Source organism: Electrophorus electricus, chromosome 7 (genome assembly GCF_041902795.1).
Source record: "Electrophorus electricus isolate QZ-2024a chromosome 7, ASM4190279v1, whole genome shotgun sequence".
In the NCBI taxonomy this organism is placed as follows: Eukaryota; Metazoa; Chordata; class Actinopteri; order Gymnotiformes; family Gymnotidae; genus Electrophorus; species Electrophorus electricus.
The window spans coordinates 2,811,700-2,835,000 of NC_137503.1; the positions used below are offsets into that span (position 1 = coordinate 2,811,700).

The 23,301-nt window shown below is 46.4% G+C and overlaps 1 protein-coding gene across 1 annotated transcript in view; it reads right to left on the minus strand.

Moving 5' to 3' along the window:
- Positions 1–143: 143 nt before the first annotated feature.
- hs2st1b (heparan sulfate 2-O-sulfotransferase 1b) overlaps positions 144–23,301 on the minus strand; it is a 53,141-nt gene continuing 29,983 nt past the window's right edge. The window contains exons 2-7 of the mRNA XM_035524693.2: positions 4,266–4,504; positions 3,056–3,141; positions 2,405–2,543; positions 2,239–2,336; positions 1,884–2,041; positions 144–1,129 (exon numbers count right to left, since the gene is read on the minus strand). Coding sequence (XP_035380586.1) covers positions 903–1,129; positions 1,884–2,041; positions 2,239–2,336; positions 2,405–2,543; positions 3,056–3,141; positions 4,266–4,504 — 947 coding nt within the window. The 3' untranslated portion in view covers positions 144–902. The remainder of the gene's footprint in view (positions 1,130–1,883; positions 2,042–2,238; positions 2,337–2,404; positions 2,544–3,055; positions 3,142–4,265; positions 4,505–23,301) is intronic.

The window sequence follows — 23,301 nt, forward strand, 5'->3', positions numbered from 1 at the left end:
TCAATCATTTCACTCCGAGATACAAATTATTTTAGCGTCTGCACACTAGCACTAAATGTTCAACTTCTACGACTTTGTCTTCTAACCATTTGGTCCGATTACATTAAATAGGTTTGTGTAAATATAATATGTACAGGTCTGAGTTCCATTTGACCATCTTTTATTTGAGCTCCAATACTTCCGCGAAAATTCTGTAAACACTGTACAGGGAGTTCTATTATTAAAAACACGCAAACCAACCAACAAACCAACCAACAAAATGTACACAGTGCAGAAGAGAAAGTTAAGAACAATGAAAACAAAACATGGTAGTAAAACGAGAAGGTGCTTTTAATGTACCACTGCCTGCTACAAAAGAGAAGTCCCTTCACCCGGTTCACGTTCCCTTTTAAAACCATAACATCGGTTTACTCTCCCCCTCTCTCTCAGAAATCTAAACAAATTATGAAAATTCTGTAGCTTGTTGCAGTATTTTATTTTGTTTAAAATGTGCATGATAAATTTGTCCCAGCTGTCACAAAATCTGACAAAAGAGAACGCTTCAACAGGGCTCAGATTCTCCAGAGCACTGCAGATTTTAAAAATTGTTCAATGGTCACCACAGCAGACAAACGTGGCCTCTCCCCTCCAGGGGATGGCGCCAGTGAGCACCAGGGACATTTTGAACTTCTCCATCTCTGCACTAGTTAACCAGCACATGTATATACAGCAGGCAGCCAGTGTTCTCAGCCCGAGGAGGTCAGATACGGCGTGGGGGCATCCAGCCAAGCTCCGCCATCTGACCCGCGGGGCTGATGTATGAGCCCCCTGAGATGATCTCCTCCGCTCCTCCCGGTGTGTAAGACGGACGATACGGTGGTCGAAGTGGACTTCGGTGTGGACTGGGCGTTCGTCTCTCCGCTTCAGTTCACCTTGGGGTAGATCTTCTCGTAGAAGAAGTTCTGAGTAAGTACGTACAGCTCGCCGTCTTTCTCCCGCACAGCGTGGGCTCGGACGAACTGGAACTGCTCAAGCGCGAACTCGTAGAACTCGTTCTCCATCTTCCAGATGGCTGACTGCTGAAGCTTGGAGATGGACTCTTTAGTGGGAGGCTTCTTCTCGCTCGTCTTCCTCAAGTGGGACTTCTTACCTGAGAGAGAGCGAGAGAAAGCGGGGGGGGGGGGGGGGGGTGTTGAGAGTGTGAGCGCAGGTGGGTTTACGTGACTACTTTCTTGCTACTTGACTTTATGCCGTGTGTGTGTGTGTGTGTGTGTGTGTGTGTGTGTGTGTGTCTACACACCAAGTCTACACACTTTCATCTCCGCAACATCGCCCGCCTGCACTCTGTGATGACGCTTAACGACTCAGAGATCCTGGTTCACGCGTTCCATACGTCTGGGTTAGATTATTGCCATTCGCCTCTCTATGGTTTACCTTCTAAATCTCTCAGCCCCCTTCAGCGTATACGAAATTTTGCAGTTAGAGTCTTGGTCCCCACAAAGAAATCGGCGCGTATGACCCTTCAACACTTAGACTGGTTACCAATACATAAACGCGTTCGATATAAAAGTCTTCTGCTAACCTTCAACACACTCCATGACCTTTGGCCCTCTTACACTGTTTAAATTACTAGACTCGTATGTTCCAGGGTTAGGCTGTCCACCTGTGTGTAGGGGCACCTACACTCTAAGTCCCTTCCTACAGCTGTACACTCCTCCTCTTCTACCACTGCCTGCAAGACTCAGCTCAGATCCTCAACCCTCTTTTCTCAGTGTTTCCATTCACCATGTTTGTAAAGCGACCTTGGGATTCTGTGAAAGTTGCTATATAAATTTAACCTATTCTTCTTATTGTGTGTGTGCACGTGTGTGTGTGTGTGTGTGTGTGTGTGTGTGTGTGTAGACCTGTGCGGTAGAGGTCAGCGGCTCCTCTAAAGAAGCGGGGCAGTGCAGCCTCCAGCATCATGATGAAGTCCTCCAGCTCCTCCGTCACGCCCACCAGCAGGTACTCGTTCACCAGGTTCAGCTTGGCCTGCTCCAGAGCCCAGCGACTGCCCACGTTCCTGAATCAGACAGAAGCACGGGGGCCCACACGGGAGTGTGTGCTTCACGATCATTTGTACTTCACAAAAAGGTTGAGAAAAGAGAGCATTGCGTGGCGTGGCGTGGGGTGGGGAGGGGAGGCCTTTGCTCCACCCGCTAGCGTTCAGAGTAATGGCCACGGGGGAAAAAAAACTAAATAAATAAATGCTCCACCCACCAGCACTCGGAGTAATGGCCACAGAAGAACGGGATCTGCAGCCAGAGCTTCTCTGGAGCACAGTCAGATCCCCCAGACGTGACGCACTCATCGAAGGTCTGAAACACACCCACAAATTTACAAAAAAAACACCTTCCAATTTCTCTCTCCCTCTCCCTCTGCTCACTTTTTTATCCCCCTGCTTCCTCCGCCTCAGGCCTGGCCTGTAGTCATCTCCGAAGCGCAGGAAGTAGTAATAGGAGACCAGGCGCTCGATGGGGTCGCGCACAACGTTGATATAGATGGGCTTGGCCCGTACTCCAAATCTGCAGCGCAGAACACGGTTAAAGAAATATGTAGGAGGAAATATACAGTACACCACACCACACACATTTACAGCAGGAAAATGTGACGTTTACAAGATGTACTAATTTCTGGTCTTTACTATATTAAACATTTTCTGTTTTTAAAAATTCTGATTGCTAACACTAATCAGAAAGTTAAAGGTTTAAAGTTGAAGTTTAAAGTTAAGGCAAGCCCCTCCTCCGGCCACTAGGGGGCAGCAATGCTCCCTAAAAACAAAGCCCATCCCTTCGGTGAGCTACCATGGCCCTGTTCTGATGTTCTAAATGCCAGATTCATTCAGCAGTGCAGCAGCACCAAGCCTCTGCATTACTCTCAGGATCTGCATTAGGATCAATGAGAGCAGCCCACTGAGCTCCTGCCTAACGCCCTGAAGGACACGCAACAGAGCAGTGGGATACACCCGCATACCCCTCCCAACACACGCGCACACGGGGCAGGATGCGGACAAACCAAGCACGGGACAGCGACTCACTTCGAGAAGTCCAGGTATGCCACATGGCCATGGTAAAACCCTGGTTTCATCTCCGTCCATGAAGTCACATTCCTCACAAACCTCACCTGCAAAACACACACACACACACACACACACCTCACATATTAAAATACATAAACTTCATTTTATGGGATTGTGGCAACAGTAAAGTGAAGCCAGAATGTGCAGTGTGTACGACTTTATAAGAAACCTGTATAACTCTTAAAAACAAAACACATACACAAAACCCCCCAGCCAAACTATTTTTTCTCCGAGACATCTATTGCTCCACCTCCTGTTCCAGCCTCTGGCAGGACTCCTGGTGTGTGTGTGCGCGCACGCGTGTGTGTGTGTGTGTGTGGGGGGGGGGGGCAGTTCGACACCCACACTACATATTACCTTGGCAAAGGCACCAACAAATATCACCTTCCTCTTTTGCTCCGAGGCATTTATTTTCTGTGTTCCAGTTGGTGGTGACGTGAATACAAATGCAAGCACGCACACACACACACACACACACACACACCAACCAGTGCTGATTTCTATGGTGCACCCTCCTATGACACTCACTGCCACTCAACCCTCTAGATTGAGTGGAATGGCACAGGGGGGCACAAATTGGTGGGGGGGGTCCATTTAAAAGGATCTGCTATTACACCAGCAGGATTCAAACCAATTTTACCTGACTTTTTTTTTTTTTACTTCGCAGGCCATGAGCACGCAGCAGTTCAACGTACGTGCTGCAACTGGCATGGCGGTCTGCACCTGCCACTGCACGTCAGCCGCGTCCGACAAACCTGCAGCTCGTACCGGTCTCCGAGCGTGGCCGTGACGTAAGCACCAAGGCCATAGGAACAAAGTCGAATGCATATACACACTCACACACCATTACACTCAAAATACCGCCATATACTCAAATCCACAGACACACACACAAAAACCCCATAAACAACAACACACTTTCGTGCATTCCATACATTCACACACTGTCTGTGTGAGCATAGTTGAGTGAGTGCATTGAAATGTGTGATTATATTTGAATATCCAACTGATTTGAGTGAGTATGCGAGTCACAGTCTTAATCAGACTCCAGCCTGGTACTGTGGCTGAGAGCATTGCGATTTTTGTTCTTCTGCATTTTCTCGGGCACCAACTCCAGCCTGTCCTGCCTCGCCTCACAGCAGGCTTTTCGGAGGCAGCCTCTGCTCACCTGGTCCTGCAGGGACATGACAGGGTTGTTCTTGGTGGTGTTGATGTGCAGGACATGGAAGTGGTTCCTGGAGCACAGGTCATAGGCAATGTTGGTGAAGGAGGTGCTGGCCGTCTTGGGCACGCGGTTGTAGATGATAACGAGCTCGTCAAGGTCGTCCGGCGCTGGTGTCTCTCGGACGAGGTCGTGTGCCTGTCTCTGCTCCACCTCCCGCACCTCGTGCCTGGCTATAGTGCGCTCTGAGAGACAGACGGAGAGAGCTGTACTAAATAAAACACACTCATAGAAAGGAACAGGGCACAAAACCTCAAACGCCTGCCGATCTAATCAAACCCTACTCAACCGGCGGAGCCTCGACCAGCGGCTCCGGTAATGGAAAAACAACAAGCGGAAATCAAGCAGACGGCGGTGGCTCTTCCGGCTGAACGGCCTGCGAGTCATGGCCCAAACCCCACCGCTCCTTTTTACAGACTTCACCACCAAGGAGTAATAAGTTGTTTGGATGCATTAAGTTGTCAAAGGGGCTTTTGCAACACACGCTGGTGTAAATCATCCCATCCCAGCTGCCCTGGTAATTCGTAACTGGGCAAGCAGTACAGTTGAAAATCCCCCTCACGGGTTACGGTGTTTGTGCGCTTTTTTTTGTGTGCGAGTATGATATATAACGCCTAAGAGAACGCCAACACGCAGCAGCCGCACCCTAAACCTTCTCCAAAACCGCATCGTCGCAATAATGCATGTGGTTAAGAACACAACAGATACACTTGTGGCGAAAGACCAGTTTTCCGAGGTGTACGGCTCCAACAAGCACTTAGCCGGTGAGAGAACGTGTTCCGCTTTGCTGAAACATCAACAGTTGGAAAAGGCTGTGCCATGAATTTCCTAAACTGTTGATTTAAGATGGACATTTATTGGTGGTCAGGGAAGGCTGCCGCGCACAGCTACCCATGATGCCTCTCGTTTCATTAAGCCTGTAACCCGAGCCAGAGCGCATGGTGCCATAGTGGCTCCCGCAGCCCAGGGAACCTCGGGAGTCCTGCTGACATCAACACTAAAGAGCTTCGCATGGCTCCTCTGGGGCTGATGAGTGGCTTCTAAAGGTTGCTGTTGCCTCGCTGGAGATGGTCATTACCAGGCCTAATTAACAAGCTTCTGTTGGGTATAAAGGACTCCACCAGCTGAGGACAACGTCCACGAGGAACAGGGCGCACAGGGCCATGCCAAGAGGAACTTGCAACACCTACAAGATGACTGCAGGAACACGAGCACCACGCAAAGACGTGTGTGCACGTGAGCACGGTTCTACTGTCTCTCCTTCACAGAACACGTAGGAGACATTTGCACTTAGGCTTGTGCAACACGAGTGGTGAAAAAAGCTGTATACATTTTATATATATATATATATATATATATATATTATATATATATAATATATATATATATATATATATATATATATATATAGAAACTGCAGCTTATTTGAACTAAACACACATTTCTGCATTTTAAAATCGTTCTTTGCCAGGATTGGAACAGCATCCTACGTGCTGCGTCACAAATCCCTGCACTGGGACAAGCGTCCACATATCTCACCACACTCACTTTAAAGAGCAGCATATACTTCTCATCTGAGCCTCGCCGATGAGGCTCCACGGTGTCCAGGAACTCACACTGAGTGCATGGTGGGGACTCATATGTCTCATTTAACTGCCTTTTGATAAAACAAGGACCCCCCCCCCAAAAAAAAACAAAACAAAAATCTCCCAAGGCCGGTACTGATTTAAATGATTCAAAACGCACAAGTGAACCACGTGTGAACATGCTTGAAACCAGCGGTCTTTATTTGCTCTGGACAATTCCGATGTTTCATGGCATCAGACGCTGGGAGCCACCATAAGGGCAAACTCTAGGGAGATCGGTCATTTTTCCTCAACGTTCATACTGGGGCCGGCCTAACGCGCGCGCCAAGCCCGGCCTGTGTGAAGGACGCCCTTTTTTTTTTCTTTTCTTTTTTAATTAAAATATCAACAGCAGAGGAGCTGCATCGCCTCAAACAAAGCCACGCGCACTTTAGCCGCCGTCACGAGCGCATTCACGAGCACTGGCGGGCTGCTCGCTCACTAAGGAACCCCGAGCGCCGCGTCAGCGGGCACCGAGTCGGAACACGCGCGTGCGCGCGCATGAATGCGTTCGTTCTGTCTTTTGTGCGCGCGCGCGCGCGCGCTCTCGCCGTACGCCTCCGGTTAACCGTCGCTTTTCCGTTCGTCTGTTTTCGGGGACCGAGGAAATGCGTTCAAACGTTACTTTTTTTCCTGCTAATTTTGCAGCGCGTTGGCGGCACATTTCTTAGGCCACAACCATTTGTCAGTTTCTATTGAAACGGTCTAATTTAGGACAAAAAAACAAACAAAAATGCGTGGCATGCAATGAGAGCCGTTTAAGTGTGTTAAGTAGACCACGCTCTGGACAGATGGAATGCATGTGTGGCATTTTAGCGCGCATGTGCGACGACACACACTTATACAAACGCCATAAAGTATGACGAAGGCTTTTTGCCACCATCCATCAATATCATTTGCTGCTTGGTCCCTTTCTCTCTCCCAGCACGGCAATTACCCCGAGCTCAGGCCAGTAATAGACACATCCGTCTTCTGAAGCACACACTCGCCAGTGCATAAAATAACCATCTTAAAATATTGATCAACCCTTAACAAGCCTCCATGCATCAATCTCAGTCTGCGACAGACTTCCGTCTGAGCCGTCGGCTGCCCATGAGGATCCTATCCCGGCTCCATGGCAACCACGGCCTGTAGCTCCTCCCCCATGCAGCACAGCGCAGGATGGGCAGAGAGCTGTGGGTGCAACCCGAGCTGAGGTGCGAGTCCTGGTACGCCACTGACTCAGCTGTCCAATACTGCTGCTCAGCTACGTCTCAATCTCTCTCTCTAAATCTCTCTCTACTACCCCTATTTGTTTGACTGCTTTACTTTGCTCGCTCCATCTTTCCTTTGTCTCATTTACTCTGCGTAGATAGAAAAGAAGGAAAAATACATCTTTGAATGCAATGTGGTGAGGAAACAGAAAGTGTGTGTGTGTGTGTGTGCATGTGCACGTGCATCTGTGTGTGTGCGTTCTTCTAGACCAACCAGCATGCTTAGGTGTGTGAGCTTAATTAGGAAAAACAACCTTCTCACTCTCCGCCACAAACACATTTCCAGGTGATTTACCCTCTGATGATGATGTTGAGGAGAGGAGGCCTAATTACAAGTGAAGTTTGTGCATTTTCCTGCAGAGACTGATAGGAGTTAATTAGGCTAAAAGCGGAAGATAGCCCCCTCCTGAATAGGTAATCAGGAAACAGCACACGCACACATTACTGCATCTCTCAAACTAAAACACAATTACAATATTTTAAATCAGGACAGAACTGAAAAAATGGTTTGTGTTTAACATGTCGGCACAGCAATACTCATTACTGTGTTTGTTGTCTCTTGGTCGTCACGACCATAATTTGTAATTTTTAAAATTTATTACACTTCAAGCTTAGTACTGATAGCATGCGTAGTCTGATCTGTTACCACGGTTACCCACAGCGTGCTTAACAGAGCACCCAGGCCGTTTGGTAATCGCCTCAAACATGACAGACCACTCATGGTGAAAACTAAATGGTGGCTATATGGTTTTGTTCTACAACAAATTGCTTTATTTCCAAAGATCAATTTTACAAAAATGCATCCATAAGAGCTATTAGGTTAACAGGGTAAAAATCCTATAACTACAAATACGGCTATAAGTACTATATAAGATTAGTATGAATATTCAAATGTATTCATATACATATACAAAACACAAACTCTAGTATAGGGTTCACAGCTCTTTAAGGTCAAATGAACCTGCCCACCCATTTTGGTAAAGGGGTGGAGTCAAACCTGCCCACCCATTTTGATAAGGGGACGGGGTCAAATGAACATGCCCACCCTTCTTGGTAATCGGGCGTGGTCAAATGCAGGGCCAGCTGCTTTCTACATGCGGATTCCACATGCAAATCCCTCATAAAGGACCAATTCAAACCAAATTTGGATGTGAATTTGGATTTGCCTTGTAAACACCCCAGACCTCCTTTTGCCAGTGACTCTGCCAAGCGACATCCATAGTCAGAGCATCAGTCAGTCCTGCCTGTCAATTATTCTTAAAAAAACAAAACAAAAAAGAAGAAGCAGTGTACACAGTGTACACAGCAGTGTAGTTCAGAACCAATCACAACCCAGCTTAGTCATTTGCATAGCAAAACCACAGCGGATGCTGACAGCCCTGTTCAACTCGATGAATGACAAGTAGGGGGCGGGACTACTGACACTACTGACACAAAATGGCCTAGATGAGCTCAGGAGAAAACAAAAAGGACAACACAGATCCTGCTCCTGCTTGTTTCCTCCTGTCATGTACTCCTCCTCTCTCCTCGCTCTTTCAGTTTTCCACTTCTGTCTCCTTCAAGGTTCTTTCCTTCACACTCGGAGCCGTGCAGACGTAAAGAGGCTTTGCAAGGCTATGGAATGTTATGCTGCCATAACGTCCCTGTAATGTTTGTTGTTGCGTTTGTTTGTGACACGTTTGGCAGTATTTAGTTTAACAAAAACGGCACTGCAGACGTAGTCAGAAGCACAGCAGCGCGAGAGAAAAATGCCCACGGGGGAAAGGTCAGAGTTCGCACATGGAAACTGACAGGGGGATTGTGCTGTGGAGCCAGATATGTTCAAGTTCCCTGTGTTAGCAGTTTCGGAGCTGAAGTGTTAAAGGTGTTATTTTCAAGGTTACTCAGGAAGGTGAAAACACTGTGTTAAATAAGTGTTGTTTAAACACTGGAGATACAGTTAATTACACATTTTATGTATATGTAGAAACTTTGGCTTTTAGATAAATAAAAAGTTACAGACAGAAGCCATATTAATAGACAAAAGTTTTTGCTACAGAATTCTGATGTTTACAGGTTGGATTTTTCAGACAACCCAACAGACTAACTTACAAAAGCTACCTCAGTAAACCATCACCCTAGCACTCTCTTACCATCCTACTACAACAATAGAGAAATTACTAAAATACTGAATAAATATGTTACCGAATAAACTTGAGGATGACAAACTATTTGTGCCATTATTCATTTAGGTAGATTTTTGAATTTCAAGTCAGTATTCTAAAGTAGACTACATCTTGGAAAAACATTTTTTTGCATTTGTTGAAATGTGTCAAATGTAACGTGAAATATTTAATAAAACAAAGCAGATTTCAGTTAATGAACGTTAGATTCAGGTCTGTCTACAGTGTTTGTTTGGACATCTACAAGTTTTTTCAAGGTTTCCAAACTGACAGCAAGTCAAAAGACGTCCTGAGTTTCAGTAAACAGTCAAAGGTACAGTCACAGACACGAGGTTATGAAGAAGTCCCATTTCTCGACAAATGGGCGCCCATATTGAAAATAAAATACATCTCCAAAAATCCAGACATATGCAAGAATGTCCAGTCAGACTTCCAAATGACATCATACAGGAAGTGCTCAATCCATGCTTCCCTTTTATTTCAAGCTGTTTAATTAGTGTCCAATGAGTGTCTAATTGATTAAGGAATAATCATATATGTACAATTATATATCCCATTTTAAAGGATGGAGGTTGGTATGAAGGCAAACATGAGTAACTCAAAACAGAACCTACTGAATGTGAAGTAATGTCTTTAATTACAGCAACATAAAAAGGAGAGAATCAAGGCAAAACACAACATGGTAACAGTACCGAATACTGAACGGCCATTTGGGATTATGATTATTTGTAAACAACAACAACAACAACAACAACAACAACGTTTAGCGTCATGAGATTAGAAAACTGAGTAAAAGGAAGTGATTAATCAGACTTGATCACCTCCACAGTGTTCACTATTTATTCGGACTTCACATTTTTCACAGGTATCACCCATAAAGTGTCATTTATTGTGAGCCTCTGATTTCAGTTTCAGAGGATGGATAATCACCTGGCGCTTGATTCTTCTGTAACACTTTCAACAGTTTCTGGTAACCATTTAAAACCTGAATCAACGTACCCCCCATGCTCCCTTAGTGCAGCGCTTCTTAGTGACGCCGTGGCCTGTACTCTACGGGAACTGTCCGTGCATTGGTGGTACACTGATCATGGGAATATCCGCTGACATAATTAGACACATGCAGATGTGTCACTGATCCATCCCGAGTTAGCAGGCGCGTCTTGCCCCGTCGGGACCAGCCGGAACCCGGACCTGCAGAAGCCAATTAGAGCAACAAACAAGTTGACTTCCTTCCCAACTCCACACCAGAACCGCCCGGCTGGAACGTCAGACGCCACTGTGCCATGCCCGTGTACCCCTCCTGCCCACGGCTTTTAGCGTTTCCTGGGGCGTGAGCTCTGCCCATTAGTGGGCATTTAAGAGGCCCGCATTTCACAGCTGAGAGCAAAAATAACAAATCAGCTGAAATCACAGGTGTGTGCTCAAACGTTTCCTGTGGAGGACAGTCTGGATGTGGCAACTGCCGTTAAAGTGGCACTCTTGCTCTGCTCAGCCTTTTCACAAGATCTCTGAAAGCACGGGCTGTTTCCACTCAAGGGAATTTTTCAAACTCACTGCAAAGTAAAAAAAAAAAAAGTAATATCAAAGCAGACAAAAAAAAAAAAAAACCCACCGGAGTTGCAGAGTGACTGACGTGCGGTAGAAAGATGGTGTCTCAAAGTCCTTTTGTGTGAGCTACTGTACTCCCTGTTTATCATTAGCGTTCTCTGGCACCAGTTACTGCTCTGCAGCCCGTGACCAATTAACTGGTGAAGTCATGGTATGTTCTCACAAACTCTAGTCTTGGCCAGTTTTATCCAAGTAACAAGGGCATGAATATCCATCCTTGATTCCCTCCCAATCTCAGCGCAGAACACAAAAGATTTGGTGAGAGCTGCCCCTCCTGTGTGCTAGAACCGGAGCAGGATCGGGCATTGATCTTCACGGCAAAACGTCTTCCTCTAACTCAGGCTTTCATGAGCCATCGCTTCAATAAAGCCTGACGGAGCTATTTGGCTGCGTCCCTCATCTCCCATTAAGGCATGATTGAGAAGCACTGCATACTTACTGATTGTGCTCATAAAACAAAAAACCTGTTCGCCACGGAGGCCAAGTTCACGTCCGCCAGCGTTGCGTTTTGGAGAAACCTGGCAGGTGTCAAGAACCAGCATGAAGGTCCCACACTGTGGCATGTCTCCGTGCCACAACTCAACAGCCCGAAACGCTCAGCCCCGACAACGTGGCACCCCGTGCTTCAGTACTGCCCTTTGCACAAAGCAAGGATTTCATCAAATAAAACCCTCCAGCTTTGAAGATTTCGCACGGACGACAGACATTTAGATAAAACTGAAACGGAGGGTTTCAATTTTACATCCTGCACGTAAAGATATGGGTGTCTGGGGTAGAACTTGAGGAGGCCATCGCAGCTTAAACAGGAAGGGAAAAGGGTGCAGTTTAGAGAGGAACGAGCCGCCTCTTTTAACGTGGATAGAAGTAATGTCTGGGAATTGCATCCGCGTTTCATCATTCTCCGAGTTGTGGCAGCGTTAGGCATGCAGGCTGGAGATACGCTTCCATTACATACAGGTGAACACCGACTAAATAAATAAAAAATCAGATATGTAAATGAACAAACAACAACAACAAAAAATGGCCAGAAATAACTCAAACAAGAGAAGAGAGCTTTTCATCAGTTTCATCAGATTGAACCAGTGCTGAACTCCACCCCACTGCTGTCTTGATACGAGATATTTATTCATTCAAGAACAAAAGGCGGTGAAACTTTAGCCCGCAACTCCCCTGGAAGAGGCTTTTTTCATTCGGATGCTCCCTTCATATTCATGAGGCATTCGGCAAAGCGTGTCAAGAGCGTGCATCTTCTGGAGTCCTGCCCCTCCCCGTGCGCAACGCCACGCCGCCGTGGCTGGCGCGTTCTCCCTCAGCACCGATGCAAGAAACTGAGGGAGCGTTTCCCTTGCAAATGTTGTCTCTGGAGGAGTTGAGACCCAGAGTATGGCAGTCTAGAAAACAAACGCAGGCTGCAGACAGAGAGACATTTAAGAAGTAAGTGCAGGAATGAACAGTACAATGCCAGCGCCAGGGCTCCACACACCACGTCACGTGTTGGGGAGCCAAAGAACAGCTGGAGCCGGCGAGACTGACTTTTTTTGTTGAAGCCCAACAGAAGAGTGAATGGGCTCCAGTGGAGTGCACAACGCAGCCCACTACCAAACACTGATAGTCAACTGCTTCATGAGGCGCTAGGCACCTTCCTAAATGGTAATATTTCCCAGGGCTTTACGTTCCACCAAACTCTACTGCCTCCCCCACTCAGACCTTTTCTTTTCTTTTATCTGCAAGCTGTAGCCCATGGCAGCGCGAGGATTTAGGCTCGTCTTTGGCTCGTCTCCATCGTACGGAGATTAGCTCGCGGGGGGAGCCCGATCTCGCCAACTTGCTGACTCCTACAGCTCCGAGCAGGCCCCGGCAAATGCCCCTGCCAATCTGCAGCTCGCCTGTCGCCTTTCAGGCTCACCGCGCTGTTCAGGGGTGGCAGGCAAGCGTGCCCGTCAGCCATGGCAACCCTTTCTCTGTTCAGTCACCAGGCAAGATGAGCCTTCAACAAATGTTGTTCTCAATTAGAGAGCATAACGCAGAGGGAAACCACCTCTCAGTTAAATTCAATCGTGGCAGTAAAGGCTATGGGGGGTAGAGAGAGAGAGAGAGAGAGAGAGAGAGAGAGAGAGAGAGAGAGAGAGAGAGAGAGAGAGAGAGAGAGAGAGAGAGAGAGAGAGAGAGAGAGAGAGAGAGAGAGAGAGAGAGACACACACACACACTGGCCAAATACTTTGCAGTCTACACCATGGCTTCCCCCTTCTCCCTCCTTCACTATGCAGAGAAGGTCGAGCAGCTTTCCGGTTAAATCCTACCCAGCATGCCCAGAATGAAGGCTCTGCCCCTACCGGTCTGACGTGAGCGGTCATGTGTAGTGAGATCACATCCATGCAAAATTGCAGCACTCCACTCGAGACAAAGTTTCAAGACGGCCTTCTCTTTTCCAAATAGATTTTTAACCACGGCCAAAACCATAAATGGTTAAAAAAAACAAACAAACAAAAAAAAACCTCTAGGTTGGAGTTTGCAGTTAAGTCCAAGAAAAGGCAACTGTGAGCCCAGGCAAGACAGAAAAAAACAACCTCAAATCCCACCCCAGTTTGATTCTTTTGTTAGTTTCACTGATTGTGGACATCCTATGTTCTATCCCCAAATCCAATTATCCAGTTATTCAACAATCAAGTTTATGACAGATTGTACAGCAATTAGAGCAGGATTGAGGAACAGTGTCAAGAGGAAACCCCACAATACTTTTACCAAAGAGCCAAAGCATAACAACCATCCTAAGCTAGTAAAATAGCATCACTTTGAATGCTCTCATTTAGAACCTCTTCCTGTAGTCCACGATTTCCTGACCGCAGTGTTTCCTGTTTGTGCCAGCCTGTCCTGCCAAAGTTCACCGACGACAAGGATCAAAACTCCGCAGTCCCTGCAGTTTTCCCCTCGCTGTGTTTCCGGCAGCGCTGGCCCTGCTGGGCACACACCATTAACACACCACTGCGGGGCAGGTGAAAGAGACATCGCTCCCTTCAGCTATCCCACCGGACGAGTCGGACAAAGCCTCACGCGGGCGCAATCGGCCACAGGAGGCGCCGCACACAGCGAGCGCCGAAGTACTTTTGGTTTGGCTTTGGTCTGAGAACGGCAGAATTACTGGGCCTCAGAAAACAATTGCATAAGGACCGTCTGCATGACTATTAATAGTACCTCACTCTGTGAGAACCAACAGTCGTTATCCTTTCATCTCCCCTCTGTTAAAGCTAGTTTGAGGAAGTGAGTTGCAAAAGGCCCCCATAAGAGCAGTAAAAGAAAGAGCTGTTCCCTCCACTTGGAGTGGTGGGAAAAGGGGAAAGTCAATCAAAAGTATTGATTCCTCAGTACTGTGCCTTGAGGGTTAAGAGACAAGCTGGGCATTGCAATCAAATCCTGACAAGGGCTGTTTGAAAACGGTTCTCCAGGAAACAAAGAGCCTCACACAAAGCACGGCGTTCTCAGCTCCGGTGCTGTGGTGCTGCGCTAAACCGTCATGTGTGGAGCGGGCCGTGATTAGTCTCGCCAAGAGCCACTCAGATCTGGCCCAGCTCAGACATGGAAAGGTACTGGAGAATCCTTCATCAGCCATTCACTCAGGACATTCCCTGGTGTTCAGTGGTGTGATGGTCATCTGTGCTCCTCAGACGATTGAACGTTCAAGGCAAAGTCTGGAATAACCAAAAAAAGTATTGTTAAGAAGAGTGGCGTCTGGATGTTGCCACCTGGACAACTGAGGGACATGTGGAGGGCATGTCTCTGCTTTCCTCATTAGCATCTCAATTAGCAACCTTCCAATGCCTTGCTGATTCATTAGTGGAGTGAGCAACTACCTGATAAGTGTGTTTTTGAGACAACTCCAGAAACTCAGCGTCATGCCTCTTTCATGCGGTTCTACAGACGTGTTGTGGAAGGAGTGGCCGTCTCTGCCGCGGTATGGTTAGGCTCTGCCTCCGCACGTTCCAAACACCAACTGGGGCCAATCACAAAGCCCGTGGAGCCAGTCGCCAGCTGCAGCATTCCATCTCTTGCCAAGCTGCACCAATCCACAGCCCCACAGCCTGGACGCCGGCTGTGCTTCGGTAGCTTCTCTCACATCAGCTGAAAACTAGTATGATTGCTGATGTCCCTCACACATCTTCAGTCATTTTAGAACTTTAGTGACTTACTGCTAGTTTGTTTTTTTTCCCCCCCACCTGTGCTTCACTTTTCTGTATTTGCGTGTATAGAATTGCATAAAACATGAATTGTGTTTTGCTATTGACTGTCATGTGTATTTATCTGTAACGTGAATCATGATAAAAGGTACCCATGCACCACTGTCCAAATATGCCAAGATAAATTCTAGTACCTGATGTACTAGAGAGTGATACAGATTCTAAGGTAACTGTAATCAATAGTATTTCATAGAATTCTATAATAAGGGATCAGATGGATGTGCAAAACTTCTCAGGTTCAAATCTGACTACAAACACTTCATTTTAGGCTTTAAGAGTTGATCCGAATTAAAAAAGCTGACCAAAATTCTTAAAAGTAGTTAAATGTTCTACAAAATTAAACAGAGGCAAACTAAAATTAGACAGAGACAGCTCGTCAGGCCTTCTTACTCAACTTGGAATTAGTTTTCGTGTACAATTTTATATTTTATATATATATATATATATATATATATATATATATATATATATATATATATATATATATATATATATATATATATATATATATTATTTATTTATTTATTTATATATATATATATTTATATATATATATATGCGCGCACACCCCTCAGGAGAGTCAAGCACAGAATGAGCCTTCAGTTGGGTCATGAACCTTCAAATCAGATCAGTGGAGGACCTGAACTGCATCTACACAGCCAGATGAAATAGTCTCCCACTGTATGTATATATTAATAATATTAATAATAATAATAATAATAATAATAATAGCACTAATTATAGGTGCTATATTGACTAAATACAATAGCTTACAACTTCAGTAAGTACAAAATGTAAGGAAGCTCCAAGACTAGTTCCTGCAGGAGCCTGTGTTCCTGGCCCTGTGCTCACCTTCACCCACATACACCCACACCCACACACCCCTGACTCAGGAAACTAGAGTGCCTCACAGGGCCTTTAACTTGCTGACAGCAGACTTTCTCTCTATGCATGTGTGCAAGACATGGGGTCTAGTACGAAGTTTTCATCTGTGTGGGGGTTATTCCTGAGACGCCTCAGGTATGCAGAAGATACGGGACTGCACTGTAACCTAGTTCTGTCCACCCCACCCCCCCCATATGTAGCTGCAACACAAAAGTAAAGTGGTCTCGAACAACAGCAGTTAAGATGCATACTGCTTCACTTCTGTTCTCAAAATTTAAGAACGTAGCCAAACTACCTTTTGTCAAATGTAGCATGGATTGGAAGGTTTTCCCACCTTCACAACCTGCCATCCTCTCCAGGCTTCGGTGGACAGCGCCATGTGACTCTCACGGCTTCTGGAGGAGCCTCAAGAAGCAGCCTCGCTCTGAATCTCGGCACCCGGGCGACCTCCGTGAATCCCAGCCAGGGAGCCTTTTAATTATGCAGCAAAAGCCAAATCTGTGAGAATTAATCCCTTGACCTGCTGAAAGCAAACAGCGGATTTCCCATTCACTCAATTACAAGCAGCACGATTAGGAACGTGCCTCTCAAACCACAAAGCTCTTATTAAAAAAAATAAATCAAATTAAATAAGATATTTGAGTGCGCAAAGATAATGAAAAAAAAGATGAGGATTCACATGGAACATTAATTGTGAAAATCATACCGGAACGGTGCTAATGAAAAAGTTCAAATCATATCAGAACGGCGCTAATGAAAAAGTTCAAACAAGTTGCGGTTTATTCTCCAGCAGTAAGAGTGAGACAATAAAAGTGTGAAGAGAATAACGGCACATTATCCCTGCCAGCTGAACTTCGAGATCATTCCACCAGCCCCCGAGGAAGATGATTACACAGTTTATTACATAAATCTCTCATCGTCTTCACCGATTTTCTGGTGACACCCCAAATCGCACACATGGTAGACTGGCTACTTATCCCAAGGATGATGAAGTACTTTTGGCTAAGCAAGCTCTGAAATCAAGGTACTTTTTGCACTACCGTGCCACCTGAATTGTAGGAATATGTCGCAGATATGAATCTGAGAATGCAATGATGATCTGCTTTGTGGGACGGTTCATCTTTCCTTTGCAAGGTTATAGACATTGTAAGATTATTTTAGGTATCTAGCACATATATTGAATTTTGAAGCAGTTATTGAATTGCACTGGGGTTTACTAAATCAAATCATTCCAAGCAAAAAATAAATTTAAAAAATTGCTTTTGGATTAAATCACCAATCGCTGGCTTATAGCAGGAACTGAAAATGTTATATGGAAGGTCCTCGCCATGAAGTAACCTGTTATTCATATGACCGAACACTAAAATATTAAACAGGGTTGAAAAATGCGCTCGCGCTTAACTTCAGTGACCTTTCAGTAAAAGCAAAAAAAAATAAATAAATAAAATACTAGTAGAAACAGCACTTTATTAGAAACACTTCAGAAGTGTACAGTCTATAGGCCAAACGTCACATCGTCTGTGTTAGCCACCCGCCAGGGAAGCTTTGGACCACGGAAAAGTCTTGTTGAGAGAGGAGAGGTCAGAGAATGGGTCAAGCAGGCAGAAAAGCTACGGCAACCCACTTTTTACAACCACGGTGAACATAAAAGCATGTACGAACATTCTACACATTGAAACTACGACAGCACGACCATATTAGGTGCCCCTTCACATCGGGTTCCACCTCTCTGTGAGAGTACACCTGCCCTGTGTGAACAGTTCACCACTGGTGGAGCGGCTGTACTGTTGTGGGGAGCCTAGACACATACTGGGATTAGCAGGGTTGGGAGGTTGGTTTTATGCTGATGTGCATCCCTTTATGACCACCTCTGGGAGGGAGCAGGACGAAGGCCGTGCCAAGTCTTCCTCGAACAGACAGGCGAAGGCACCTGCGGAAGCGGGGCACGTGATTGAGAGATCAACGGAGGATGAAGGATAGGTGGTGGCCGGCGCAGACAGAAGGATGCTGCAATCCCGGCCGGCGGGAGAGGTCTCAGGGACTAATTAGAGCTGTGGGGGGTATTCACATCCTGGCTGGAGAAGCCTCTGCTGTCTTCCTCCAGGCAAATAATGACCTGCTACCATACTTTCCCTTCATTCGTGTCTCTCTCTCTCTCTCTCTCTCTCTCTCTCTCTCTCTCTCTCTCTCTCTCTCTCTCTCTCTCTCTCTCTTCTCTCTCTCTCTCTCTCTCTCTCTCTCTCTCTCTCTCTCTCTCTCTCTCTCTCTCTCTCTCTCTCTCTCTCTCTCTCTCTCTCTCTCTCTCTCTCTCTCTCTCTCTCTCTCTCTCTCTCCAAAAACAGATATTTAAGAAATAAGAAACAACAAAACAACTCTTGAGTTACGCTATGATGGCTGCCTATGGTGGCATGCCATTTGTGATGGCATGCGTTTTCATGATGTACCATGTGACTTCATGACTCATCGACGATCAGTTCTGGCTGAATCTGTGACGCTTCGGTCATGACGACACATCAGTGACAACGCAGCGACGCATTCCAGTGACTCTGCCAAGTTCTGCCAGGTTTGGAGGCAAGATGGGCCTGAAGTCCCTGGTGCTGCATCTCCTGGTGAGCAGAAGCAGGCAGGAGAGGCTCAGCCTGAGCAGGAGCCAGTCAGGCCCAGGGAGTCCGACACACCGGGAGAGTGGAGGGAGCGTGGGACGCCATCAGCACGGACAGCTCCACGTCTCCACTGGCACTCATCTCCCATACCACCTCGGCACTCGGCTCGAAGTCCCTAGGAACTCTCCGGGGCTCGAGGCACCGCTGCCGGAAACACGACTGCCGCGCAGACCTCCGGGGCCGGACAAACGTTAACAACTCCGACACGTTTCGCTGGATCAGAGCGTTGGAATCGTGCAGTGTAGAGGACAGCAGCACTTTCCGTTCAAGGTTTTCCTCTGCTTCGGCACACAATCCGGCCGTTAATTACCAAGTCCAGTCAGGTCTGTCGGAGGCGTGCGGCGCCGCGCAGAGCCTCCTGGGTGCACGTTTATTAACACGGATGCAACACCGCCGTGTCCAGATGGCAAAACAACAAAAGCAAGTATATTTACACTGCTCATTGATTGGCCAGATGAAGCAATCGATGTGGCGGGATGGTAAACACTGGATACATCTCGCAATCAATGTGCAATCCGTCATTCCATAGTAGCTCATCAGAGTGGCAGAAAACCGCATGGGCGAACCCAACCCAGCTCACGAAACAAACAACTCAAACATCCAAAGGATCCAAAACCGGCAATCCCCACGGCTGACGAGCACACAGCAGGGACACTGCGGGGGATTTAATCCCGGCCGATGGCTCGGAGGTGGATGAACCACACACGGACTCCTTAATGGGGCTTGCCTTCGGGACGGTGAACTTTAACCGAAGCCTGTGATCAAACGCCACAACTCCTGTGGTGCTGAAATGGCTTGAGCACAATTATAAGATGGCAGCGGTACAGAGTGGGGAGAGAGAGAGAGAGAGAGAGAAGAGGAAAAAACAGACAGACAAAAGGGCTTCAATCCATGAACAGCAAACCGAAGAAATAAAAGAGCAGTTTATGCCTGCTTTCAGTGTGCAAAAACATGGTAGCCTTGAACACACTGGGAACGCCAGATAAGCAGGGTAGTGAAGTTGAAGTCTGCCTGAGGAACTATGACCTTTAGGGACAGCTTACATCATGAAGAAAAACTCTGAAATATACTGAAATTGTAATTCTGTAATTGTAGCCTTTAACTAATACTAAGTGTTAGAATCACTGCATATTCACTGGAGACAAAAACGAAGGCTGAAAGAACATTCGTCAGTTAACATCTGTTCAAACCTTTTAAACCCGAGTGAACGGTAAACCCGAGCCCAACACCCCCACCCGAGAGAGGCACATTCTCGCCGCCACTAATAAGCCACAGCAAGCCCACAGCCACCATGACCATCATCACCACAGCTCTCGATCCCTGACGTAGCTTGTCCATTTCTTACAGTAGAGCCTGGTTTCGTACCGCGGAGCCTGCAGACAGACCAATGCAGCAAAGTCCGACCGATCCGTGGCCCATCGGAAGCCGACGTGTGAATCTCCAGGCCAGGCGAGAGTCGGCAACATGGAAGCATGGCACAGCCACGCCCACGGTTAGCACCTGCACCCAAGCTAAGGTACTCCCACCAAGCGATGATGAGGAGGATGAAGCATGAACATAGGAGCACTTCCTCTACTGCAAAAGAAGCAAAGGGAGTCTCAGATTAATTGCAGACACGTTGGTCTCCATCAGGGTTGATGGATCTTTTTTTTTTTTCAACTTTTCTCCTCCCTAGGCCTATTAACACTCGCACAGATGAAGCCAAATGACAGAACTCTGCACTGAATTTCTATAAAGATACTGCAGAGTTCATAAATTTTTTAGCCAATTCCTGCATTAAAGAAAAAGAAGACTCAAAGATTATTACATCAGCTTTGATTAACTCTGTTCAACTCCAGTAAAACACTTTTTTTTTTTTAGCTCATGAATTATGCAGGAGACAGGACTTGAGCTACTCTGTTCGGTCTCCTTGTGTTTCTGTGGAGAAAAAAAAAAAAAAAAAAAAAAAAAAATCACCATTCCAGTGTGGTAAAAGCTTCAAGTCTTCAATGCAGGCATCTGTGTGAAATAAATCTTTAATGTGATTGGAAGAAGTTTCCACCATTCTTCCTTACCACTGAAATCCATCACGCTTTAAACACAGCTCCTTCAGACCTCACACCATTCGACATGGTGAACACTCTCCCTCTAATCACTCTCCCTTGCTTCTGCTCCATCTCTCTCTCTCTCTCTCGTTTCTCACACTACCTCTCCCTCCTTCCTTTTTTGCTGTCCTCTCTCTTGCTTTTTTCAGCACCCACGTAGTTTATGAAAGCATTCAGAGTTCTGGGTGTAGGTAAGATGATCCCAGCAGCCTCACTCTCGCTTAAGGAGCAGAACAGCCCCCAAGAACGTCCAACTTCCATTAACCGTGTATCAAATGGATCAAGACTGATGCCCTGTCGAGTCACCCTACCTTACTATCCACACCAGCTAGGGCACCTGACTGCAGTAAAAGCTGAAGTTTGACAAATCAGTTATTAATCAGCATCACAAAACCAGATTCAGTATCACAAGTATTCACGATTCTATATGGAACCCATCATTTATATAATGTTTATAGATTATTCATTTATACAGACATTTAAGTTATATAGACATTTCATTTATACAGAGATTTCTGAATGTGCACGGTGACATTCTGCAGTAGACAAGCATGTTAACGGATCTCATTATTGTTCCAAATACAGAGGTTAACATTTTTACTTTGACGCCACAGCAAGCAATGATTTACCACGGCACACGGGGACTAGAGAGCTCTCGAGACCAGTCAGTGAAAACGTTACTTCAAACACCTTTAAAGAGAGCGGAGGAACAGCACGGTGGTGTGGGACACAGAGCAGTGTGTAGCCTGGCTGAGGGGAACCGTACTCCCCCGCGTGCCAGTTATATTTAACCGTGTGAAGAGATTCCACTCGTCCTGCCATCCAGCACCCTGCTGTCTCAGCTTCCCATCCTGACCACCTGCAACAGTGACATGCAGCAGGAGCAGCTACTGCCTGCTCCAATCAGAATGCAGGAGCAGCTACTGCCTGCTCCAATCAGAACGCAGCAGGAGCAGCTACTGCCTGCTCCAATCAGAACCTGCTCCAATCAGCCCCTCCCCCCAAAGCATGAGCAATTGACTGGGTACAAAAGTTTCCTAACTTGGATGAACATCCCATGACACAAACCCTCGGATGATCACATTCTAACACAACCCCCCCCCCCACACACACACACACACACCCCCATCCACCCACATGCGCACACACACACACCCAGGCACGGCGGTAAACATCAGGAACAGTGTGTCCTGGTAGGAGCCGCAGTGCATGCAGATGGAAAGACTAGCCTTGCCCGAGTTACCATGAGGGTCTTTAAAGTAAAACCAGTCAGCCAAAAAAAAAACATCTGAAGTTTAACAGCTTAGCTTACACCATTCAACACATTACCTGTGCAAAACAACCCAGTTCCACAGTCAGAGTGATACCAAGCCTCTAGGATATCACCATCATCTCCGTTATCAGCTCATAACACAGATAATCCAGAATCCTGCAACTCAGCTGTGTTTTCTGACCAAGGTTACTACTGGTATAAGACATTAAAGGACAGGCTGGATGTTTTTCAACCCAGGCCCAATTAAAATGGTTGTTTACCATCATTTATATTCATTCAGAGCACGACCTAACTGATGGCTTTAACACTGAAAAATGTAACGCGCCTTGACAGCTTCTAACTGGGTTAACAACCCAGCAGTGCGATCCTTTAAGCCTACACAAAGCCGCAAAACTCATTTGAGGTTGTAGTACGCACAAGTATAAATGAGGTGAAACAAATGTTGAAAATCTGTTAACACACCTACATTATTCTCCAACATCCAAAACCAGACACATTTTTAGGTACTTTAAAACAGCCAGATAAAACCTAGCTAATATATATGGCAAATAAGAGGTGGGTCAGTACCAGTGCAGCAGGAATTCTAGAATTCCGACTCATCTGCAGTGTGGAAAAGGTGGAGAAATGCAGACTGACTGAGCAAAGCTTTGCTCTAAGCACGTCCTTTAGATGAGCCTTGTCCCGATTCATTCTCCGGCCTGTTCATGACTAATTCATTAACTTCCCTTAAAACAAACTAACACACTCCTATGTGGCCACGCCCACTAATGACCTTTGACCTTTTTCCTCCCCACTAAGGACACCCAGATGGAAGACCAGCATCTAACAGCATAAAAAGCCGACGGCAAGCAAAATCATAGAGCACCTTAGACGACACATGAAAAGGCCTCTGTACCATTTACTTTCCACCGAACACGCACACACACGAAGACAAAAGACCATTTTCAAAGCTCAACTGCAGAGTGCTATTTGCAGCTGCTAACAAAACAAAAGAAAGCAAAGCTAATGTTTGAAGTGTGTGAGTTTGTTGAGAAATTGGTAATAAACAAACAAAATCCCATTAGCGCACCCATTACACCGTCATGCTACAGAAGCCTGAGACCACGTGGTAGTCACACTGATGATGCCATTGGGATGCCACACACACACACACACACACACACACACACACACACACACACACAGATCGGCGTGGGG